General features: G+C 46.6%; 1 protein-coding gene and 1 pseudogene across 1 annotated transcript; both read right to left on the bottom strand.

The window, feature by feature from the left end:
• Positions 1-209: 209 nt before the first annotated feature.
• Positions 210-1600, bottom strand: LOC136121843 (zinc transporter SLC39A7 pseudogene; annotated as a pseudogene).
• Positions 1601-8056: 6456 nt separating this feature from the next.
• On the bottom strand, positions 8057-19107 carry NCMAP (non-compact myelin associated protein). Its single transcript, XM_065896976.1, has 4 exons — positions 18999-19107; positions 15879-15969; positions 12568-12652; positions 8057-8595 (listed from the first exon to the last, which is right to left on the bottom strand). The coding sequence occupies exons 2-4, from the start codon at positions 15958-15960 to the stop codon at positions 8454-8456; spliced, it is 309 nt and encodes a 102-aa protein (XP_065753048.1). The 5' UTR covers positions 15961-15969; positions 18999-19107; the 3' UTR covers positions 8057-8453.
• Positions 19108-24093: the final 4986 nt, after the last annotated feature.

Genomic DNA, 24093 nt, shown 5'->3' with positions numbered 1-24093 from the left:
GTAGCCCTCCAACCCAACAACGTGGCCAGCCCATGCCTGATGGCACCGTCCCTCTGGCCTCTCAATTTCGCCTCTACAGCCCCCGTGAGACTGCCAAACCCTGATGGTCCTCGTGCCAAAGACTCCACTTCCCTCAGATACAGCTCTTTCCCTTAGCAGAGCTCTCTGGCCAGGGCGTCCAACCTCCACAGACCCCTGACCTGGAGGAGTTAGAGGCTAGAAGTTTGGGGCAGGGGTGGGGGCAGTTTATCCCACCTGTCACTCGAGCGGACCATCATCACCATTATGACAACCTGCCCCAGCATCTCCAGGAAGGGACTGCAGTGGTGACACCTCCCTCAACAGCTCGGGCCACGCGGACATGGGATGTAGCTGCTCTGTAGATAAAGCAGTGAGCGGCAGAGCCCAGCCAGGACCCGCGCCGCCTGCACTTTACTGCCCACGCCCCTCTTTGAGTTAGGAGCATAAGGCTGCACACACCAGCGCCCCTATTGCCAGACTGGGCCAACAAGGCATAGTCCCCGCCTTCTTGGGGCACTTCCTGCAGTGGGACAGTCACTGTGGTCAGGATCTCCAGCCCCCGACCCCCCGAAATGAAGCACCATGGCCAGACCACCCGTGAGGTTGGTGCCAGTCGGCAGCCAGATTCAGCTACCCCAATACATGCAGGTGTGAACCTGATTTTTCCCCTTCAGTATTCTGAGGTCTCCTGGGCCCATCTTTGCACCCCGTGCTCCCTCCTCTCCTCCTCTGAGACCCCTCCCCCCAACTTCCTTTTCTTCTTCCTATGAGCCCTGCTTCTCCTTCAGAGGATGCTCCTGTCTTCCGCATCAGTGACTTCCATGTGTGACCCAGAGCATGTGCTTATCCTCCCGCCTTGTCTCACAAAGAGAGGCGATAGCTCCACCGAGGACCCACCATCTCGCACACAGGATAGGGCCCTCCCATTGTGCTCCAGACAGTGGTAAGAATGAGCTTCCAGGGCAGGGGGCATGAGGTTGAGGAAGACATCTCCCAGGAGCCCACCCCAAGCAAAACTGAGTCAAATCTGGAGTGGAAAGCAGTGTCAGGGGACCTGGACTCCTCGGGCATAAGGAAGTGGAAGAAAAATGGAGCTGCAGAGATCAGCACTGTGGCCCCAGTGCACAGGCTGTGCTCATGGTCATGTCCATGTCCTCTGTGGGAGAGGCTGTCATAGCAGTGGCCATGGCTATGGCCATGGGGCAAATCCTCCATGCTCGTGACCGGGGATGTGCCCACACCAGATGCTCTTGTGAGTGTGGCCATGGGCACAGGCATGACTGTCCTTGGTAGAAATCCACACCTGGGTGCCTGCGGCTGTGACCACAGAAGTTCTCATGCAGGCCTCCATGACCCTCGTGTCTGGTCACCAGAAGCCCCAAGGCCACCCAGATCAGCAGTCCCACAGCCACCCAGTGCGGGTCCCTGGGCCTCAGGCCACCGAGCTTACCAGAGGGACAGAGACAGTGACTCCACTTGACCTTCAGCTCTATACCTGTGTGGGGTGAGCTTTATTCCACTCATGCCCTCTGTCCACTTCTATGGTCACTCCTCCATTCTGTTCTGTCCCCACCCTCATTGTTCCCAAGACTCTTCCTAAGAGTATTCCGAAGACAGCACTTTTGAAGAATTTTGCTATCAGGGAAAGCAGAGAGGCGGCCCAGTGCCTGAAGGGGCCCGAGTGGTCAATGGAAAGTTTTTGCTTGTTATTTTTAATGAGATAAATTAAATAAATGAAAGGGAGTGTCTATGGTGGAGATAAAAAGTAGGAGTGGCGATTCAGGGTGAAGTGGAAAACGTAAAATAAGAAGGGGCTCATTTGGTCAGAGATGACGGCGCCATGAACTTGGAGAGAATGGTGGAGGGGCCAGGCAGGGAGGAGAAGCAAACACACAGAACAAAACAAAACAAACACCACCCTCTTCTCCCCTCCTTTATAATGCAGAGCAAACTGCCCAATTCACAGATTCTTCCAGTCAAGGTTGTGAACACTGAGACATAAAAGTTTTGTATCTTTTTTACTCCATATGCCTCCGAAGACAAACTGGAAAGCTAGAAAGAATGCCTAAATTGGTTGTTGTATTTCTCTGAGATCAATTAAGGCACTGCAGCACCTTTAAGAACATCTGGGGGCTCAGGTAACATTCATTCAAGCGATTGAGTTGAGGCAGGAAGGGACCCTCTCTGCTGCTATCTGGGCTGTGATCAGGTAGAGGGTTTCATGTCACTAGAGACCTGAAGGTCATTCTTGTTTTTACCTGCTTCTCCCAAACGTGGGCAGACCGTCAAGAGTCCAGGACAGTAGTATCTGCTGAACCACAGTAGTTTGCCTCTTTGCCAGGAAATTTTCTGTATGGGGAATGGGTGTCCTGGGACAAAGGGCTACAGAGCTGATACAATGGCTCCCTGTGTGTTCCCATCCAGTGGGCCGGAGAGGATTCCTGGAGACATTTTTGTTGGGTTACTGCACACCCACAAATAGCTACTTTAAAAAAGGAAAAGAACAAAACTTCACAATTAGAGGGCTATTTACAAAAGGCATTTAAAAATTAACAGACACACAGATGCTCCTGTTACTTTTTGCAATAGACTTGAAACTGTTCTCCCAGCCTCCAGTCTCTCCCACACCAATCCATTCTGCACATTATAGCAAGATTCATCTCCTTAAAGCACAGATCTGATCTGGTCACTTCCACAATCCAGCACCTTCTGTGGCTCCCCATTGCCCTTTATTTATTTATTTATATGGCCGCGTTGGGTCTTTGTTGCTGTACGTGGGCCTTCTCTAGTTGTGGCGAGTGGGGGCTACTCTTCGTTGCGATGCACAGGCTTCTCACTGCGGTGGCTTCTCTTGTTGCGGACCATTGGCTCTAGGTGCACGGGCTCAGCAGCTGTGGCTCGCAGGCTATAGAGCACAGGCTCAGTAGTTGTGGCACACTGGCTTCGTTACTCCGTGGCATGTGGGGTCTTCCCGGACCAGGGATCTAACCCGTGTCCCCTGCATTGGCAGGCGGACTCTCAACCACTGCGCCACCAGGGAAGCCCAAAGCTGTCAGTTTTTAAAAAGGCAAGCCGCAAGCTGACAGAGGACTTATATCCAGAATACATATAAAACTCTGACCAGTCAGTAATGAAAAAGGAAAGAAGCAAATACAAAAAATGGACAAATGGAAAGATAACTTCATAAAAGATGAAACCTAATGAAATTGAAATGGCCAATGAACATACGAAAAAGCAATCAGTTCCATTAATCATCAGGGAATACAAATTAAAACCATAATGAGCACCCACTGCACACACATCAGAATGAGTGAAATGGAAGATTCTGAACATATTCTAGTGTTAGTAAAAGATGGGAGGCAGGTGGTTAATAAAAGATGGGGAGGACTTCCCTAGTGGCGCAGTGGTTGAGAGTCTGCCTGCCGATGCAGGGGACGCTGGTTTGTGCCCCGGTCTGGGAAGATCCCACATGCCGAGGAGTGGCTGGGCCCGTGAGCCATGGCCGCTGAGCCTGCGCATCCAGAGCCTGTGCTCCGCAACGGGAGAGGCCACAACAGTGAGAGGCCCGCGTACCGCAAAAAAAAAAAAAAAAATCCTACCCATTCTTCCAGGTCCTTTTTAAATACTCCCTCATTAACATTCACAAAGTCACAAAGTCTCTGGGATAAGGGTAATTGGTGGCGACTTTACTTCTTCTTTGATTTCACAGCACTTTGGGATCCTGTGATCACTTGCCTGGAAGCATGTGCATGGAAAGAGCAAGAGCTTTGGGGACCTGGGTTCTAGTGCCAGCCACTTCCCATGTGGGTGGCCACGAGCAAGTCCCCCACAGCCATATAGTACTTAGCTACAAGCAACAGGAAGTGACCCTTGATTTCAACAGAAAAGGGAATCAGGTAGTTGCTAGAATTCCTGGAAGGCTAGAACCAGGCTCAGAGATATGGTGCCAGGTGTGATGCTTAAAATCCTACTACAGAACCAGTTTGGTACAGATACCATGGCTGATGTTGCCGGGCACAACTCACGTAGTCAACTCCAATGGGCACTGGGTCTGGACTCAAGAATGCCCCTGCCACTGCTGCTAGAATCCCTGATGTGGCTGCCTCTTGAAGTGGAGGGTGCCAACACACCTGCCACCAGAGCAGATCCTGCAGTTCCTAACCCTTGAGGTTGCCAACTTCTGGATTCCAAGTCTGCAGCACAGGTGTCTGATTGGCAGAGCCTAGGTCATGTGACCTCCCCCTAGCTGCAAGAGACTCCGAGAAAATGAGTGTCTGGCCTTTCCAGTTTTTATAGCAGGAGGTGGTCCTGTCTTTTAAAGTAGAGGACTTCCCAAACACAGGAATGGTCACTGCTGGGGCTCAGAGTAGCCTGCCCAAGATACGCCATGATGGCATATTGATTATTTTGAATTAAAGTTACTTGAGAAACAGCTAGTAGAAAAAAAAAATGATATTAAAGAAAACCTCTCTGACCCCCCTGTTTCTCCCTGATAGTGGGAAATAAATCTCCCATGTGAAGGTATCCTCCTTATACCAGGAGGATAGAAAGCATCCTTATCACCAGAGTTAGGGAATTCAAGGCTAAGAAATCTGTATAAAGAAACATTGTTACTTCTTCATTCATCTGCTACACCAAGCACGAGCCCCTTTGTTCCATTGAATCTTCGCAAATAATTGCTTCTTTGTCTAAAAATTATGTTGCATAAACAGCCTTCTTTGGTCACTTCAGGGGTCCCATTTCTATGAGACCTCCATGAATATAAATTTATTTTTTTCTCCTGTTAATCTGTTTTATGTATGTATATATATATATATATATATATATATTTTTTTTTTTTTTTTTTTTTTTTTTTTGCGGTACGCGGGCCTCTCACTGTTGTGGCCTCTCCCGCTGCGGAGCACAGGCTCCGGACGCGCAGGCTCAGCGGCCATGGCTCACGGGCCCAGCCGCTCCATGGCACGTGGGTTCTTCCCAGACCGGGGCACGAACCCGTGTCCCCTGCATCGGCAGGCGGACTCTCAACCACTGCGCCACCAGGGAAGCCCTGTCTTATGTATATTTAATAATTAGACCAGTCAAATGAACTCAACATCACCAAAAGAAGGACACATGTCCATGACATCACCCACAGACAAGCTACCTCCCTGCACCTGTTTCCTCATCCAAAAAACAGATATAATGATCGCTCTATGCAGGGGAGCTGTAATGGTGAAAGGAGCTGGTGGGTGGGAAGGACCCATCCTATGCCTGGCTCACAGCAGGAGCTTAGTTAATGGTAAACATCATTATTGGTGATTTGGGCTCCATTCTAATGTCTCCTGCACTGCCCGGGGTCCCCAAACCTTGGCTTCTCAGCCTGCTGTGAAATGGGATTCTCTGCATAATATTTCATCAAGTTAACACATTTTCTACCTCACAGAGCAGCCCATCTTTCCCACCATCCTATAGAAGTGAGAACGCAATGTTTGAAGCAGCTCCGGCTTTCCCTCAGGGAACTGTCTACATTGTCAGGGGAAGGAAGTTTCTAAAAAAGGTATTTGTTATCTCTAAACTGAATTGAAATCAACTCAACAAATGTTTGATTTAAACTTTTTTATTTTTAGACATTTTTCTTTAAGCGTTTAATAGCATTTATTGATTCAGTGGCCAAATAAGGCAGCATCTGCTCTGTTAGGAAAGGCACCTGTCAGAAAAGAAACTCAACTGTGCTTCAAGACCCCTGTCTCAGGAGGCCAGCTGCGACTCCCTGAAAGCAGGGACCGTGCTCACTGTGTTTAGTAGCGCCTCAACTGGCATACAGGAGCCCTTAAAGGATGTTTACTGAGGTAATCGTCATCAGTTAAAAACAAAACACAACGCTTTGCCTCCCCCTCACCTCTCTACCTCCCCCTTCCATTTCCAAGCTTTCATTTATACTAGAGGGATATGTTCTTCTTTCTTCCAGGAAGATTCCACTGTGGACAGAAGAGTTTGGCTTCAGGGCTAGAACACTCCAAACATTTTTTTTTTTTTTTTGCGGTACGCGGGCCTCTCACTGTTGTGGCCTCTCCCGTTGCGGAGCACAGGCTCCGGACGCGCAGGCTCAGCGGCCGTGGCTCACGGGCCCAGCCACTCCACGGCATGTGGGATCTTCCCAGACCGGGGCACGAACCCGCGTCCCCTGCATTGGCAGGTGGACTCTCAACCACTGCGCCACCAGGGAAGCCCTAATCTTTTTTTTTTTAAAGCAGAATACATCTGGGAAACATATCTATGTGGGCTTGAGTCCTTAAATGGCTTTGCCCTGGTTCGAGGCCATCTCATGCCTTGCTCCTTGGGCCTAAGTGGTGGGGGAATGAAGCAGAAATCCTTAGAGCTTGGATGGATTTGGAAACGGCCCCTTTGGCTACAATCATGGAAGCCCAGAGGAGGCTACCAAAGTGGCTTTGCCCCACTTTTGGTGTGGAAGCTGACCCCCGACCTCCACTCGGACACATGGGTAAGCCTGTCCTCCTCTTGTTCAGCTCACAAAAGAATCCATGTTCTTTGAGCCGGGATGTTAGGGAAGAGTGTGATACAACAAAAAGATGGACTTTGGAGTCAAAGAGACCACGGTTTGAGTCTTGTCTTTGCAACTTACTGTCTCACAAGCTGTGAGACTTTGAGCAAGTATTTTTTCTTCTTGAGTTTGAAATTCTCATTGGCAAATGGGAAAAATAATACCTCCCAGGGTTACTGGGAAAAATAAATCCCATGACATAACTTATGTAAAAGCACCTTGCAAAGTGTCTGGTGGATATTTAAACACAGGAGGGAGAAGAGATGTCTGGGGAGAAAGAAATTGCCTGTATTTCTCCAGATATATTCAAGTGAGCATTTTTATAGTGGGATGACATGAACTGTGTGACCCTGTGTCAGTCTTCTTACCTCCTGACCCTCAGTTTTCCCTCAAAAGAGATTTCCCTCAGAAGGAGAGACTCCTAGAGTTTAAGGTTAAATGTCAGAGTGTGTCACTGTCTGTAACAGAATACAGATTTATTACCTTGTTTCCAAGATGCCTTCAACTGTAAAATGCACAACTGGCTAAAAAACAGCTTTTTGAGAGAGAGAGAGAGAAAAAAAATGCAACCTCATTAGTGGACCCATCAATTTTAAGACATATTCTGATTTCGGAATCATTAAAATGGGAACAAGTGTATGTCTTACAATGGAAGAAATTCATAATAATAATGCTGGCTCCCATTTATAAAGCAGCTGCTGGGTGCCAGGAACTACCCAAGCTGTTTTACTAAGTCCTTGGCTTGTTATAGTCACCCAGTAAGGCAGACGTTATTCCCATTTCACGTTAGGAAACAGAATACGGAGGGGTCAAGTCACTTTCCCAAGGCCACAGAACCAGGAAATAGGGCTTGGAAGGCAGGTCTTCTTAATTCCAAAATGCTTTCCTCTTTCAGTAGATTGTTCTCCAGGCTGAAGTGTCAAAGAGATGAGTTCTGTCCAGAGGAATGGTTTGTGAATGTGGTACTTTGAATATATCCTGAATCTTTGCAAGGTGACCAGGAAGGGCAGAGGTAACATAAATAGAGTTGTAATCTAATCAGTCTCCAAATACTGGACCTTGGAGGTAAGATGGTAACTGGAGAGTGAGGATTGCTCAGAATCCAAATAGAGGGAAGCCAAGAAATGAGACTGAGTCAAGGTTAATCCAGCCCCCGTGGGGGGGTGTGGGGGGAGGGGCCCTGACCAGACACCAGGCTTATTCCAGGCCCATGGACACTACAACAAGCTTTCATCCTAGATGCCATTCTTCCTCAAGGTCATCCTATGTCTTCGACTTTGACTCTTTACTAAAGAAGTAGACACCTTTGGAGAAGAATCCAGTTTTCCCCAAAACCTTTCTTAGAGGGAGGAATGTGCTGATCGATGACCGTGAGCTAGCTAGCGGTCGTTTAGCACTGGAACAAGCTATAAATTAACAAGCTGGGTTGTTGGTGAGTTAGTCCAAGTTAGTCCCCCTGTGCCTGATTATGGGATTGACTATTTTGCTCTACAAAGCTGTGGATATGGCCCTTCCTCTGCTATGACCTCAGGGCAGACCCTCTAAGGAGCATGCCCTGACCCCTGACTCCTGACCAGAAGACTCCTGAGCTATCTGCCTGTCTGTCTGTCTAGCTATTGTGTTTGGGGGGAGACAGCTAAACCCACAGCAGTGGATTCCCAAAATAGCACAGCTTTTTGGAAGGGTGGCAGCAAGGATATGGACATACCTGGGGTGGGACCCGGCAGGATGGGGTTGGGGGTTGCCTGAAGCATCAGGGATTGCATAAGAGATGACCCTGTTGACTTGACCGGAACAAACTCATAGTGAAGCTGCCAGAGGAGAAATGTGCTTCTTGGTCTTGACTGAAGGCTCTTTGGACAGTGGCCAAGACAGCACCCAGGATGGGGGGTCACCGAGTCTCCACGTGGACGTCAACAGGGCTGAAGGTCACAGTTGCAGGGTGTTGGCTGCTGTTGCTGTTTGGGCCCAGGGCAGAAGGGGAGGCTGGCTTGGGGACCTTGGGCTCCAGCTCCCGTCTTGTCCTCATTTTCCTGTAATGAGATACACACGCATGGCTGAGCCTTCCCCCTCATATGCCTTGGGGAACGAGCTCTGTGACTACAGCTCCAGTGATGAAATTAATATAGATCATCGTTAAATCATGTTGCTTAATTGCCAATCACAGAAGCTTACAACTGGAAGGGATCTCAGACATCAGGTAGTCTGACCCTTCAGTTTCTTTGTTTAACCTAGGTTGGATACTTAATTTTATTTTTTTTCCTATTAATGAATGAGTAAAGCAGCAGATAGGTGGCTATTTTGAAGGCAAAATGAAGATATTACGTTTTTTTTCTGTTCAGAGTTGTAATGTGAAGCCTCGTTATGCTTGCTAAGTTTATTGCTAGAAATATTGAAGAACTAGAATAGTGAAGAACACAGTTGAGAAGAGAATGGACTTAAAACATATATCCTGGCTTTCATCTCATACGCCATAAAATTCAATAACTAACAACAATCATTCATTCTAATGTCTACATGAAATTTCATCTTGTTGACCTATCGTGCTTCTTTTTTCAAAATTTCAAATCCTCAGAGAAGTTACACAAATAGTACAACTAATACCTGAATACCCTTCTCTAAACAATTGACAAATTAACAATTTGCCACATTTGCTTTCTTTCTTTTACTTGCCCCATTTACACACAGACACAGACACAGACACACACACAGTTTTTTAAAAACTCATGAACCATTTGTGAGTTAGTTGCAGACATCATGCCACTTCAACACTAAATACTCCTAAGGACAAGGGCATTCCTCAATGTAACCATAACACAATTATCACACTTTAAGAACCTTCCATTTTTGTTGTTGTTGAATTAAAATTTCTGCCTATTCTTTTCTTTTCTTTTTGGCTGCGTTGGGTCTTCGTTGTGGCGCGCGGGCTTTCTCTGGTTGCGGCGAGTGGGGGCTACTTTTCATTGTGGTGCGTGGGCTTCTCATTGCGGTGGCTTCTCTTGTTGCAGAGCACGGGCTCTAGGTGCACGGGCTTCAGTAGTTGTGGCGCACGGGCTTAGTTGCCCCGCAGCATGTGGGATCTTCCTGGACCAGGGCTTGAACCCGTGTCCCCTGCACCGGCAGGCGGATTCTTAACCGCTGCGCCACCAGAGAAGTCCCCCTATCCTTTTCTTTTATTGAAATATAGTTGATTTACAATGTTGTGTTAATTTCTCACGTACAGCAAAGTGATTCAGTTACATATATATATTTTTTTTCATATTCTTTTCCATTATAGGTTATTATAAGATATTGAATATAGTTCCCTATGCTATACAGTAGGACCTTGTTGTTTATCTATTTTGTTTGTATCTGCTAATCCCAAACTCCTAATTTATCCCTCTCCCCCAACCCCTGCCTTTTCCCTTTGGTAACCATAAATTTGTTTTCTATGTCTGTGAGTCTGTTTTGTAAATAAGTTCATTTGTGTCACATTTTAGATTCCATACATAAGTGATATCATGATATTTGTCTTTCTCTGTCTGACTTACTTCACTTAGTATGATAATCTCTAGGTCCATCCATGTTGCTGCAAATGGCATTATTTCATTCTTTCTTATGGCTGAGCAGTATTCCATTGTGTATACATACCACATCTTCTTTATCCGTTCATCTGTCAATGGACATTTAGGTCGCTTCCATGTCTCAGCTATTGTAAATAGTGTTGCTATGAACATTGGGGTGCAAGTATCCTTTTGAATTATAGTTTTCTCCATATATGCCCAGGAATGGAATTGCTAGATCACATGGTAACTCTATTTTAAGTTTTTTAAGGAACCTCCACACTCTTTTCCATAGTGGCTGTACCAACTTACATTCCCACCAACAGTGGAGGAGAGTTCCCTGTTCTCCACACTCTCTCCGGCACTTATTATTTGTAGACTTATTTTTTTTACTTTTTTTTTTTTTTTTGCGGTACGCGGGCCTCTCACTGTTGTGGCCTCTCCCGTTGCGGAGCACAGGCTCTGGACGCACAGGCTCAACGGCCATGGCTCACGGGCCCAGCCACTCCGCAGCATGTGGGATCTTCCCGGACCAGGGATCGAACCCGTGTCCCTTGCATTGGCAGGTGGATTCTTAACCACTGGACCACCAAGGAAGTCCAGTAGACTTTTTAATTACGGCCATTCTGACCAGTGTGAGGACATACCTCATTGTAGTTTTGATTTGCATTTCTCTAATATTTAGCAATGTTGAGCATCTTTTCATGTGTCTATTGACCACCTGTGTGTCTTCTTTGGAGAAATGTCTATTTAGAGACACTTCCATTTTAAAGATGATAAAATCAAAGCACAGGGAGGCTAAATAACTTGCCTGCTTTTGACAGACCAAAGACTGAACCCAGGTTTCTCAATTCCCAGCCCACGTATCATTGTAAACAGGATGGGGTGAGTAGAGTCTCCATCCAAATTTCAACCTAGACAAGGGGTTTAGAGCTCCAGCAATGATGGAGAGGAATGGCGGGTAGAACTTGGGGTCTGATGCCACTTCCTGGTTTGAAATAGACCCAAACTGTAACAGCCCAAAGATTTTTTAAAATAACACATGAAATGTTATTATTGCTATTACACGTGTACTGGTGGGAGTATTCTCTCTGAAACGAGATGAACTGGGTCTGAATCCGCGCTCTGCCAATTAGGGCTGAGTAAATTCAGGCATGTTACTTAATCTCCCTGTGCCTGTTTCACACCTATAAAATTGGGGATATAGAAGCACCCACTCTGTGGTGCTGTTACAAAGACCTAATGAGTTAATACATGTAAAGAGCTTAGAACCGTGCCCAGCACATAGTAAGAGATCAATACATGTTAGCTACCCTTATAAAATCATTAATATTATTATAAAAACAATGCAGAAATAAAGAAGCACACCCCTTGACCTTGCAAACACCAACCAACCAACTAACCTACTAGCAATCCCATCATGCAGACATACTGGTTGTTAACACCTTGTGGTATATCATTTGAACTTTTCCTGGGTGCATGTGCGTAACCCATGTGTATGATCATAATGTACGTACTGCTTTAGGGACTTCCCTGGTGGTCCAGTGGTTAAGAATCCACCTTCCAATGCAGGGGACGCAGGTTCGATCCCTTGTAGGGGAACTAAGATCCCATATGCTGCAGGGTACTTAAGCCCACGCACCACAACTACTGAGCCTATGCACCCTTGAGCCTGTGCGCCACAACTAGAGAGAAGCCGTGCACCGCAATGAAGAGCCACTAGCCGCAACGAAAGATCCCATCTGCCACAACTAAGACCTGACGTAGCCAAAAAATAAATAAATTTTTAAAAAATGACATACATACTGCTTTGTAAAATTTGACAATATGTTGTAAACAACTTTCCTCATCAATTTATACATTTCTACAATATTTTTAATGGCTTCCAGGTCTTGTATGATGTAATTGAATTTAGTCTTTTAATTTTGATTTATTCACCGAAAAGAATAATCTTCTAGCAAAGCTGTGACTACAGGTGATAACACATAAGGTGATAACACAGCAGTTACTCTTCTTACAATCAATTTATATGATTTTATTTCCTCTTATTTAGTCCCAGAAAGTAAAGTCGCAGGTATGTGCATTTCAGTATTTGTCACCTCAAATACTCATGTGGTCCACACGATACAACCTAGCAAGGGCTCTCCAGGAGAAGAGGATTGAAACACTCCTCTCTTATCTGCAAATTACATACAAGAGTTTACTACACAGCTCAAGGTTATTATCATTGTCATTATATTATTATATTTTTAAAATATTTCTCCAAATAAAAAAATATATGGTCACTGTGAAGTTATTCCAGTAGAACAGACAGCAAAAAAGGACCCACAAAGGGTTAGAGCATTTGATGATGGACTCATAGATACTGCTGTGCACATAATAGGCACCCACAAACATTAGTTCCCATTCATTCTGGCATCACTGAAGGGACCAGACAGTTCCAAAGCCCAGGGCATCCCATACCTGTTGTACATCTTCAGCAAGATCAGAACCACGGTGAAGATGATGATGACAACCACCACAATGGCAGCAACGATGGCTCCAGAACCTACGAGGAAGAGAGGAGTGGAGATGGCTAACGTGCAAACTGAAATGCAAGGAAGGATTCGGAGGCTGGGAGGAAGACACAACACCTGGCACCCTCACTGGGTCAAGGAGAGGAGAGAACGTGAAATCCTGGCATACTCACTGCTGACCCCAGGACAGAGTCACATCTAGAGTGGCAGTGTACCTCTACCTCCGATGGGACTTGGAGGGCCATATCCTCAGCACCTGCCCTGCCAAAATCCTGCCTTAGGCTAAGTCCTGCTCTTATCATCCCCAAGATAGCTTTGAACTTCTTTTGTGAAATAAAACATCCTTCCTTCTTTCAGATGATATAAAAGTAATATGTGGTTTTTGTAGATAATTTTTTTTTTTCCTACAGGACACACATGGGCAACAACAATAGCCCTGTGCCCTGTGTAGATAATTTTGAAAATATACATACAAGCCAAAGAGGAGGGGAAGATGAAGACCTCATTACCCCAAGAGCCACTGATAGTCTACATACGTATACATTCACCAATGTGATCACGTTTTTGCATACATGCATATTTATCTATCATCTTTTAGAATAATTTATTAATCCTATATCTGAAAATCCATCTTAAGAAAATATTCATAAATATGGAAAAATATGCACTCGATAAAAATGGAACCATATTCCATAGACCGTTTTACAACAAAATACCCTGATCCTTTTGCTATGTAAGTACACAGTTTTCTTCATGACTCTTGAAGGCTGTATAGTACTCCACTGTTTGCCTGTGCCATAATTTGTTTACCAATTCTTTATTGAGGATATTTATGTTGCATTCAATTTTACACTATTAAAAACATGGCTATGATGAATGTCCTTGTAGCTTAATATCTCAGATTCTAATTTCAGTATCAGCTCCCAGTCCCAAAGTCAAATTCTAATATTAGGTTCAAGATCAACAGCCTTGCCAGAATTGATATAGAAAACATCAAGAATCATAAAAAAGCTTCATACTTTAAACCGATCTATTTGATTCTGGGGAATTGATCATAGGGAATAATCCCAAATACAGAAAAAGCTATATGAATGAAAATGTTTATTACATTATTGATATTCTAAATATGGGAAGGGTTTAATAAGGTATAGCACACTTATCCATGAAATATACTGTAATTAAAATAATAATTATGAAGACTATGGTACACTTTCGATGATAGAAAAGTGTGGAATATAGAATATGACATTATATACACATCCACATATACATACATATACATTATGCTGCAACCATTAAATATGTGCATACAGACATAACATTGAACAAATCATTCGTGGTATGATTCCACGAATACAAAGTTCAAAACCAAGGTAGAATTAATCTATGGTGGTAGAAGTCAGAACAGTGGGTTCCCTTGAGTGGGTGGGGGATAGTGATTGCAAAGGGCACCAGAACTTCTGAAACACTGATGGTGGCCTGATTCTTCATCTGGGGGGCTGGCTACACAGCTGTGTGCACTTTGTGAAAATTCGTCCAGCTGTGCACTTATCATTTGGGCACTTTTTCGAACATATGTAATGCTTTTATAAAAAGTTTACTTAAAAAACAACAACGACTGTGCATTTATTCATAGGAAGAAGGACAGAGGGAAAAAGGGAGGGGGTGGGGAATCCATCATGGAGTTACTTGTTTTTCTTTCCTTCCTGGGGAGTCCAGTGGGTTTTTCAACCTCGGCTGGATAGTTCTCTGTTGTGGGGACTGTCCTGTGCCTTGCAGGGTATTTACCAGGATCCCTGGCCTGTACTCACTAGATACCAGTAGCACTTCTCCTCCCACACTCCCAGTTGTGACAAGCAAAAATGTCTTCAGACATTGCCAAGTGTCTCCTGGTGGTAGGGTTGCCAGATAAAATACAGGATACCCATTAAATTAGAATACCTGATAAACAATGAATAATTTCAAAATATTGCATGGTATATCCTTATACTAAAAATCTATTAATTGTTTATCTTTTTTTTTTTTTTTTTGCGGTACGCAGCCTCTCACTGTTGTGGCCTCTCCCATTGTGGAGCACAGGCTCCGGACGCGCAGGCTCAGCGGCCATGGCTCACGGGCCCAGCCGCTCCGCGGCATGTGGGATCTTCCGGGACTGGGGCACGAACCCGTGTCCCCTGCATCGGCAGGCGGACTCCCAACCACTGCGCCACCAGGGAAGCCAAATTGTTTATCTTAAATTCAAATTTAATTGGTATCCTGTACTTTTATTTGCTAAATCTGGCAACCTTATTTAGGGGGCAAAACTGCCTAGTTGAGAGCCATGACTTTTAGTTAAACAAAAACGTATTATTCCCATCTTGCTGACAGTGATTCTATCTACCCTGCATTTCACTTCAGAACTGTTTTGAGACATATCTCAGCAGGCCTCTGTAGGTCTCCCCACCCAGCAAGAGCAGGCTAACATGTGGGCCCCTGTCCCAAGAGCGACCCTCTCTGGGTCTCCATAGAAGAGCCACATCCTGCCATTAACCCAGCTTCTTGCGAGTACCCCAGCCTGTAGCTGTTTAACACTGCTCATCACTGCTCCATGTGTGTCGGGAGGCCTGTTCCGTTCATGGAGGCATGAACCAAGTCACCTGAGATGACTGAAATGGACCCAAATTTCACCTAATACAGCCAGTTGGTTTTCTGAAGAATGGTCCTCAAATTTTTCCTTCTAGGGACCCCTTGTTCTTGGCAAATGTCTCCCCAGGACTAACTCTTCCTACCTACATTCATTTACTCCTTGGTAAATTGATGGGATGTTTTTGCTTTGCAAAACTAGGACGAAAGTAGCTGCATTTTAAGGTGACTCGTGTAGGGCCATCTTACAAGAGATACAAATTTCCATCGCCTTCTAAGCCCCAAAACTCCCTAATGAAAATAATAGTAATAATAATAATAATACTCATTAGGTACTTAGTATGTTTCATACGCACAGAGGCTATTCTATGTTTTTTACATGGATTATCCCTTCTAGCTTTCACACCTACCTATGTGGCAGCATTGTTAATATTCCCATCTTATAGATGAGGAAATCAGGCCCAGAGCAGTGAAGTCATGTGCTCAGGGTCACGTAGTTGGCAAGTGGTATATCACGGAGACTGAGACCCAGGCAGTGTGTCTCCAGGGCCCACGCTCTTGACCTCGACACCAGGAGCTGACCACAACACCTGTCCCGCCCTCGCTCCCCTGGCCGCCAAGCTAAGTTGACCTTACTCTTGTACAGAAAGTCTTCTCCTCTGGTGGTCATGTTCAATGAGAAGAAGGTGGTACTCCCCAAAGGGGTAGCTGTGGTCATCTCGACCTGCTGAGAAGGAAGATGAGATATCATTTAAAACCAGAGTAATCTTTGTAACCCCGGTATGACGCCTCTTTTGGTCTTCATCTGGGTGACGGGAGAAAATATTTAAGCATGCAGTTTCTCTTAGCAGCAATTAAAGATAAGGCCTTTTACTATACACTATGGGGAATTAAAAATAAGGTCTGACATTTGTAAAGAACTTCATTTTTCAGAGCAGTTTCTATTTATTCAACTCCTCCTAACTATGTTTCACACAGAATGTCTAAATTGATCTTCTGGAAACTGTGAGGGAGGTTATCGTTGCCATTTGACTGATGAAACTGAAGCCCCCAGTGCCATGTGGAGCCCCAAGTTTACCTAGAAGAACTGAACGCTGAGCGTCTACTTCCCACGCTAGTGGGGCTTTGGCCACCCCACAACCGTGCTTGAAATTGTGTTCCTGCTTTCAAAAGCTTTACAATCTAAGGAGGAAAGAATAAAAGCAAATGAAAAAAATTATGGTTACTTGATTATTAAGCAGTCAGTGACATGAGCCATCGGGTTTCAAGAAGGAGATCAATTTGAATGGGTCTTGAAGGATGAGTGTGGTCTGGGGATGGGGGTGGAGGAGAGAGAACACAGGTGTGGTTACGCAAAGCCCTCAGTGGGAAGAGAGCATCTCCCATGCACAAGGCTGTCTTCACAAATGCCATCTGTCAGCTCACTTAATGCTCTCAATCATCACATTTTGCTGCTGAGAAAATGAGGCTCAGAGTGGTTGAGTGAATCGACCAAAGTCACACAGCTACGAAGACGTGGAGCTTGGCCCAAAGGCAAACTCCTTGCCTCCGGAAGCTCACATTCTGGTGAGAGTGAGAGAGACAGGAGGTTTGACCATAGCATTCTCGGGCTCAAAAAACAATCATCTCCCCGGTACCCACACTTCTATATCTGGCAGTGAAAGCCCTTCACTGGCTGTTTCCACCCTCCATTTCAGCCTCCTGGTTCCTCCTACCAACCTCTGTCCAATTGCTGGGACAACGGGCCACTCCATCCTCCCCCGTCGTTCCTGGTCTTTGCTGTCTCTGGGCTGCGGCCCCAGGCTTTGGCCTCCCAGGCCCCCCAACTCTGCCAGCGTATGATGGAAACAGGGGTCAGCACCCCTCCAAGCGGGGTCAGGTCATCTGCAGCCAGGCTGGGGGCTCTGGTGGCTATGACCTGTTCCCCTGCCAACCCTCCCAACAAGGGCCTCAGCCTCAGAATGACCCTGTGTGGCCAGGCCCTGTTGATCCACAGGATAGGCTCTGCCTTTACTTTCTCTGCCCTCCTTTAAGTCTTGAGATCCTGCCTAAACTACTGCTCCACCCCCAGCTATGTCTGTCCCCTCCTCCCAAAAACCCAATCCTCAGGACTTTCACAACTCAGGCTTCCTGAAGGACGTGTCTGTGACTCTGATGTCCCCATGCCGGCCAACCTTTCAACCTTTCAGCCTGGCTGGGCTTCCTGTCTCCTGACTACCTTAAACAGAACTGGGTTGCTGGCCATGCTCCATTGCCCGCTCCCCCTCCAAAAGGAACAGAACCTTCCAGACTCAGCCCAGTCACCTTCAGGAAGACTTCCCGCCAGATAGAATTAGCGATGCTACCCTCCATCCTCCCATAGCAGTGCCCTGCAAAGAAGCACCACCACAGCTTGTGTCTCAGTTGCTGTGTCTGGCAGTCAACTTTCCACGTTCATTGTCAGGTCCTTGAGGTAGAGACTGTTTCTGGTTCTTTTCACTCCTGTCTGGCTCTCCTCACCTTTGCCAGTGGAAGGACTTGAGTGAGTGGCTGAACCTCTCCCAGCTGGGGTTGCTGTTTGTAAAATGAGGTAGCTTTTCCCAAGGGAAATGAGGGATCAAGGTTAAGTATGGAAAGTGCTTTTAAGTGCTCAGTAAATGGTAGATAGCCCTCAGGATTTTAGTGGGTATCAGTGAATACTTGCTGAACTAATTAGAGACAGGAGCTCAAAACAGAAAAAAAATTCTTTCTATAAAAATAGGTATGGACCAGGCTTCCCTGGTGGCTCAGTGGTTAAGAATCCACCTGCCAATGCAGGGGACATGGGTTCGAGCCCTGGTCTGGGAAGATTCCACATGCCGTGGAGCAACTAAGCCCGTGTACCACAACTACTGAGTCCACACGCCACAACTACTGAAGCCCATGCGCCTAGAGCCCGCGCTCTGCAACAAGAGAAGACACCTCAATGAGAAGCCTGTGCACCGCAACAAAGAGTAGCCCCCGCTTGCCACAACTAGAGAAAAGCCCGCATGCAGCAATGAAGACCCAATGCGGCCAAAAATAAATAAATAAATTTATTTAAAAAAAAAATAGGTATGGACCAATTTGCGAACATGGAATAAAATTCTTCCCCAGCCCCCGACCCCGACTCCTGCTCCTAAGGAGAGGTGGCTGAACCCCTCCCTCAACACACACATATACACACTCCCCATCTCAGCATTTGCCCAGACGCTCTGCTTCTATCCCCACCAACATCAAGCTGAGGACACTCACCAGTAACGCTTTCTCACAATTCCTTTTAAACACAAAAAAGAGAGAAAAACAAAAATAAAAACAGAAAGAAGAGGCAAATAGGTGGCCATTGGTCAAAGGTCATTTAAGGAGAGAGACATGGCATAATCACTAGATAAACTAAACCCTACCATGGACACATCCCCCGTTAAACCAACATGCACAAAGATGACGGAAGCCACCATCCGAGTGTCTGCCACATACCAAGACCTTGTGCCAGATATTTTTATCCATCCTCTGATTTAATTAGCAAATGCCATGTAAAGTAGGTTTTCCGCTCCCCTCGTTTCAAATGAGGACCCTGAGACTTTCCATGCTCATACAGCCTGGAGGCTGCAGGCTTGGCATATGAACTTGGTTCTGCAAACTTCAAAGACTATATCCTTCCCTCTACACCACCTGCCCCTGGTACACCTCGGTGGGGAGTTGGGGAATGAACAGTCACTACAGGAACCTGCACACATGCACTCACAGACACATACCGACCAGTAATGGAGCCGCCTAAGGCCACCAGGACACAGGCTCCTCTGCAGGTCCTTCAGGGTGACCTCCTGGGTGCCAAGTTCCAGGTGTGACTCCTTTTCAGATGGGCCCGGCTACTCTTCTTTCTCAGAGAACAGTGAGTAATCCCAGAGCATATCGTGCCCCATCTAAGGACCGAGGGCTTTAATTACGTCTCTGTTCCTGCCACATCAGAGAAGGTGGGAGGGAGGGTGGTGGAGCGTTGATGGCCAAGGATGTGGGTGTTTTCATGTGTGGGGCCTCTGCAATTCTTGTTAACCAAGTGAGATCCAGCAGGGGATTTCAGTATCAAATGTGCCCATGACTGGGATCCATGGCCACAGAAAATGGGGGAGCATACAGGGAGGGCGAAGCTAGTTTTTACTGACAGAGGTTAATTTAATAATTAATAATAATAATAATAATATACTATGTGCCCCAGGCACTGCATTCAGTGATTTATGTGGGAGGTCTCATTTAATCCTCATACCTTTCTGGTTAGGAGGGTGCAGTCACTGTGCCCACTCTACAGATGAGGAAACTGAGACTCAGATCAGAGAAGAAATCAATCTAAGCTCACAAGGCTAATATGTAGCCATGCTAGGATTCAAGCTAGGGTCTGTCTGATTTCACAGCCCCTTCTCCATAAACTCTCACTGGACTGCCTCCCAGTGAAGCTGGGGACCAAATCAGTGTAGGGCTTTGATGAGAAAAACCTCACAGGCTGTGGCACAGAGAGCCAGAGCCCTTGATCTAACCCTGACCCAGACTGGTCCTACCTGACTGGTCCCTGACCTTGCCTATACTCTGAACCTCTGTCTCCAGCCGAGCCTTAATCTCATTTGCAGAATCTATAAGAAACTTTTCCTTGGGTTGTTTACAAATGGCCCCGTGTGGAAGGTCAGTTTGGGAAGTGATGGAGGATCATGAACCTCACTGAACCACCCCTCTCTGACTGTTCCTCGGTTACGTGTAAGGGCCATAACTGGAGGATAAATGTTGCGAGACCCCACCTGTCCAAAATATTTCCCCCTTCTGCTCTGCCCCTGCGGTACCCTCCTTCCCTCTGGCCTAGCCTAAAAGTTCCTCCCTGGATAAGACAGCCCGGATGCTATCAACCCTGGCAGACCCCTACCCAAACGTCCAACTATAGCTCAGAATAGGTAAGCCATGAATGCCTGGGACCCACCAAAACATTGGGATCGATTTCTCCCATTCACCTGAGAGATGGGAGATTCAGCATGACTTGGTTTCTCCCACAGACAAGAAGCTCACTACTCCCAAGCAGTCCCTTGATAATTATGTGTTCATTATCAGAAAATTAGCTTTCATTTTGGAACCAAAAGCTCTCCCCTTGTGATTTTAACCCATTCGTCCTAATTCTCTTCCCACAAAGGTAATCTGCTACTTCTTACACATGACAATGATCATGCTTAAAAGCCCTTCTATGTATGAAAAGTTAAGTTCTATGAATGGTACAGTTACGGTAGCTGAAATCAGCACATCAATTTTACCTCCCACCAGTAGGTGGCAATAGCAGTTGGCTATAGTATGTCCTTTCGGACTTAACCAACAAATCGTTGGCAAATGTCCCGTGAACCCAACCTGTTTCTAAGTGGAGGAGCTTTCTGCCCTTGAAAACAGCAACTGTATGTTCTCTGATGATTTTCTTCTCCGGGATAAATATTCTCAGCTCCTTCAAACAATCTTTAGGGTGATAGTCTCCCTCATGGATGGGTTCCTTGTTTCTCTGTATGTCAATGTCTTCCTTAAATATAACACCCCAAACTGGATACATGACTCCAGAGGGGGCCTGAACTCTCCAGAATGACATTTTTCTTGACAATTATCAGACCTGAGCCTGAATTCTACTATTTACTAGCCGTGTGACCTCCGTCAGCTTTCTTCACTTCTTAGTTTTCTGATCTGTAAAACAGGAATTACAAACTTCATAGGGTTGTGTGAGAATTAAATGAGATAAAACGTGATATATTCAGCACAGTGGCTGCACACAAAACCTATTGATATTGCAATGGATTAATGCAGACAAATAGCCCATTAGCTTTACAGGCAGCCACAGACCCTGCTCCACCCAGACCCTGCTGGGACCCCCGCAAGCCTCTTTCTGACTTATTCTTGTGCTTGTTTACGGTCAAAGCCCTAAGATCGGTAAGTACAAGGGCTTCCTACACTCAAAGTGCTATGGAACTAGAAGGCAATAACGGCCGCATTACGCACGGTGACGGTATTATGATGAGCTGCGGTCCAGTAACCAGGACTCCATTACACTCGTCCGCAGCTGTCTTTTTGAACTTAAGGGCAGGACTTTGCATTGATCCCTGTTAGCCGTTACCTTGTTGATTGGGCCCTCAGGAGAGAAACTCCAGCTCCTGCTGGGTGGCTCCTGAGAACTCTTGACGGTCTGTGACAGAGCATGTTGTCTGGGAACTCAGGACCCAGCAAGGGCTTCGGGGTCAGGTAGCCCTGGGTTTTATTCTTGGGCTCCCTGCTGACCGGCTCTCCAAGCCAAGCCACTTCTCTAGGCTTCAGTGTTCTCATTTATAAAGCAGGAATGACACTCCCTATCTTGCTGGGTTACGGGAATAAATGAGATGTTATAACTGTCCAGCACAGTGCCTGCTGGATGGTGGGTGACGGGTGAATGTCCATCCCAGCCTCTCTTCTCCTTTCCTTCCTGTCCCCAGTCTGTGTTCTCCCTCCTCTTCGTGGAGACCCCAGTTCTCCACCTGGCCAAGTGTTTGCTGCATTTGCTCAAGCTCAAGTATGAACAGGGAGGTCAAGGAGCCAGGCCATGAAGGCTGATGTCCCAAGGAGGGGATCTGAGGAGGGATACCTCAGAACTTCCAGAGGTTTGACCTTCTCCCTCATTTCTGCTGAGGGTAGGGACAGAGGAAATAGTGAAACCACCCCCAGGGAGGCAAAAATCCTAATGGGCCTGGTAGGGCACAGGGGCTGCTGGGTGCGGCAAAAGAGCAATAGTGAACTCATAACTTGGGGTGAGAATCAGGACACCTGGGTCCCCTTGGTTACTCTTTGCCATACAACTTTGGAAAGTCATCTCCCCTCCCTGGACCTTGGTTTTCCCACCTGTAAAATGGCCCAGTTTGGAGATGATCTCTAAGGGCCTTTCCAACTTGTGGTTCTATTGCGTGGACCAGCCATTCATAGCTTACCTCAAGAACCAGTGTCTCCCAAGATCTCATCTTTCTTTGTAGCTACCTGCTTGGGGGATATTGGGAGACGTGTGTACAGTTCAGGCTGGAAGGCAGGTGAGACTAGAACAGGCCGAGAAGAACTCCACAGAGGGGTTTTGACATGGCAGCAGCATTGCACACGGGACCCCTAGGAACCTCCAAATGCTCTGTTGACTACATAGTAACCCCAGTCTGCCTGAATCTTAACTGGCCCCTCCTACACCCTCCATTCCTGTTGGGTTCCACATCATCTCCCCCCACTCCATCTACCCTGCGTGTGCTTCGCTCTGTCCCATTGTGTGTCCCAGCTTCCAAAGGTGGGGTCTGAGTTGGCATAATGTCATCTTGAACTTGGGGCCAGACACGATTACGTACTGAATACATGTTCCTCGTGGTTGGTTCCCAGAAATTAGTAAGACCATTTCTTGTTCCCTTCATCCATCTACTTTTCCATCCTCCCATCCACTCATGCACCCACCCACCCACTGTGCACGTATTCATCCTCCCACTTGTTCTGTTCATTTTCCCTGTCATTCATTCAACCAGCGCCCACCATGTACACAGCTCTGAGACGATTCAAAGACGGGCCATGGGGATCATGTACCTAGAGCTCAGACAAAGAGGATGAGAAACGGAATTATTTCCTTTAAGAATCTTTGCTGAGACTTCCCTGGTGGTGCAGTGGTTGGGAATCCGCCTGCCAATGCAAGGGATGCAGGTTCGAGCCTGGTCCGGGGAAAATCCCACATGCCGCGGAGCAGCTGAGCCTGTGCACCACTACTGAGCCTGTGCTCTAGAGCCCGCAAGCCACAACTACTGAGCTCGCATGCCACAACTACTGAAGCTCACGCGCCTAGAGCTCGTGCTCCGCAACAAGAGAAGCCACCGCAATGAGAAGCCCGTGCACCGCGACGAAGAGTAGCCCCCGCTCACCACAAATAGAGAAAGCCCACGTGCAGCAACCAAGACCCAACGCAGTCAAAAATTAAAAAAAAAAAATTAAAAAGAATCTTTCCTTCCATCAGTATTTAGTGGGGCTCATCCCCCCTCACGCCTGGTCCAGCCTGATCAGAGAGGTGGCTGATCAACATCAGATTGAAGCCCTATGGAAAAGGCAGTGGCCCGTGGCTCTGGAAGCTGGGGTTCCAGGCCCACCACATCTACTAAGTCTTATATACCCATCTGTCAATTTCTGGCGTGAACATCCTTTGATTCTTATTTTTGTGGCCCACATTGTAAAGAAAGGTGTCTCAAGGAGCTTCCAGCCCAAGACCTGAAAGTCTGATAAGTTTCACGGACGAAGAGTTATAAATAGAAATACCAGATGAAACTTGTCACAAGGCAGATTTATACCTAGTGCCAATAGGGTGGCACAGGCCGTGCCAGGAGTCAGTGGGAGGAAGAGACCAGTGGGTATCCTGGTTGAGACTGACCGAGAGCTGGAACGTGACCCATGCCTTCCATTTGCCCCTCAGTCTTTGGGCTCAAGCCAAGGGCCCAGCCACGCAGTCCTCAAACTACACCTGAGTTCCTACATAAATCTTCAGGTGTCCCACTGTCCCCAAGGGAAATAGGCACAAGATTAAAGAGTTTCTGCCCCTAAGTGAATATGTCAGAGGAAAATAATTCCACCCCGACATTCTGATCAGGAAGGAAAGAAACTAACATTTAAGGGGACGCTAATGAAGACTCAGGCGCTGTGCATTCATATGTTTTCTCATTTAACCAATACGACAAGGCGGGTCTTTTATCTCCTTTGCTGGGTGGAGGGAGGCTCAGCGCTTCCCTGGTGGCGCAGTGGTTGAGAGTCCGCCTGCCGATGCAGGGGACACGGGTTCGTGCCCCGGTCGGGGAAGATCCCACAT

This window comes from Phocoena phocoena, chromosome 1 (genome assembly GCF_963924675.1).
Source record: "Phocoena phocoena chromosome 1, mPhoPho1.1, whole genome shotgun sequence".
Lineage (NCBI taxonomy): Eukaryota > Metazoa > Chordata > Mammalia > Artiodactyla > Phocoenidae > Phocoena > Phocoena phocoena.
The sequence above is the reverse complement of the archived record's forward strand: the minus strand, read 5'-3'. Positions and strand labels throughout refer to the sequence as shown.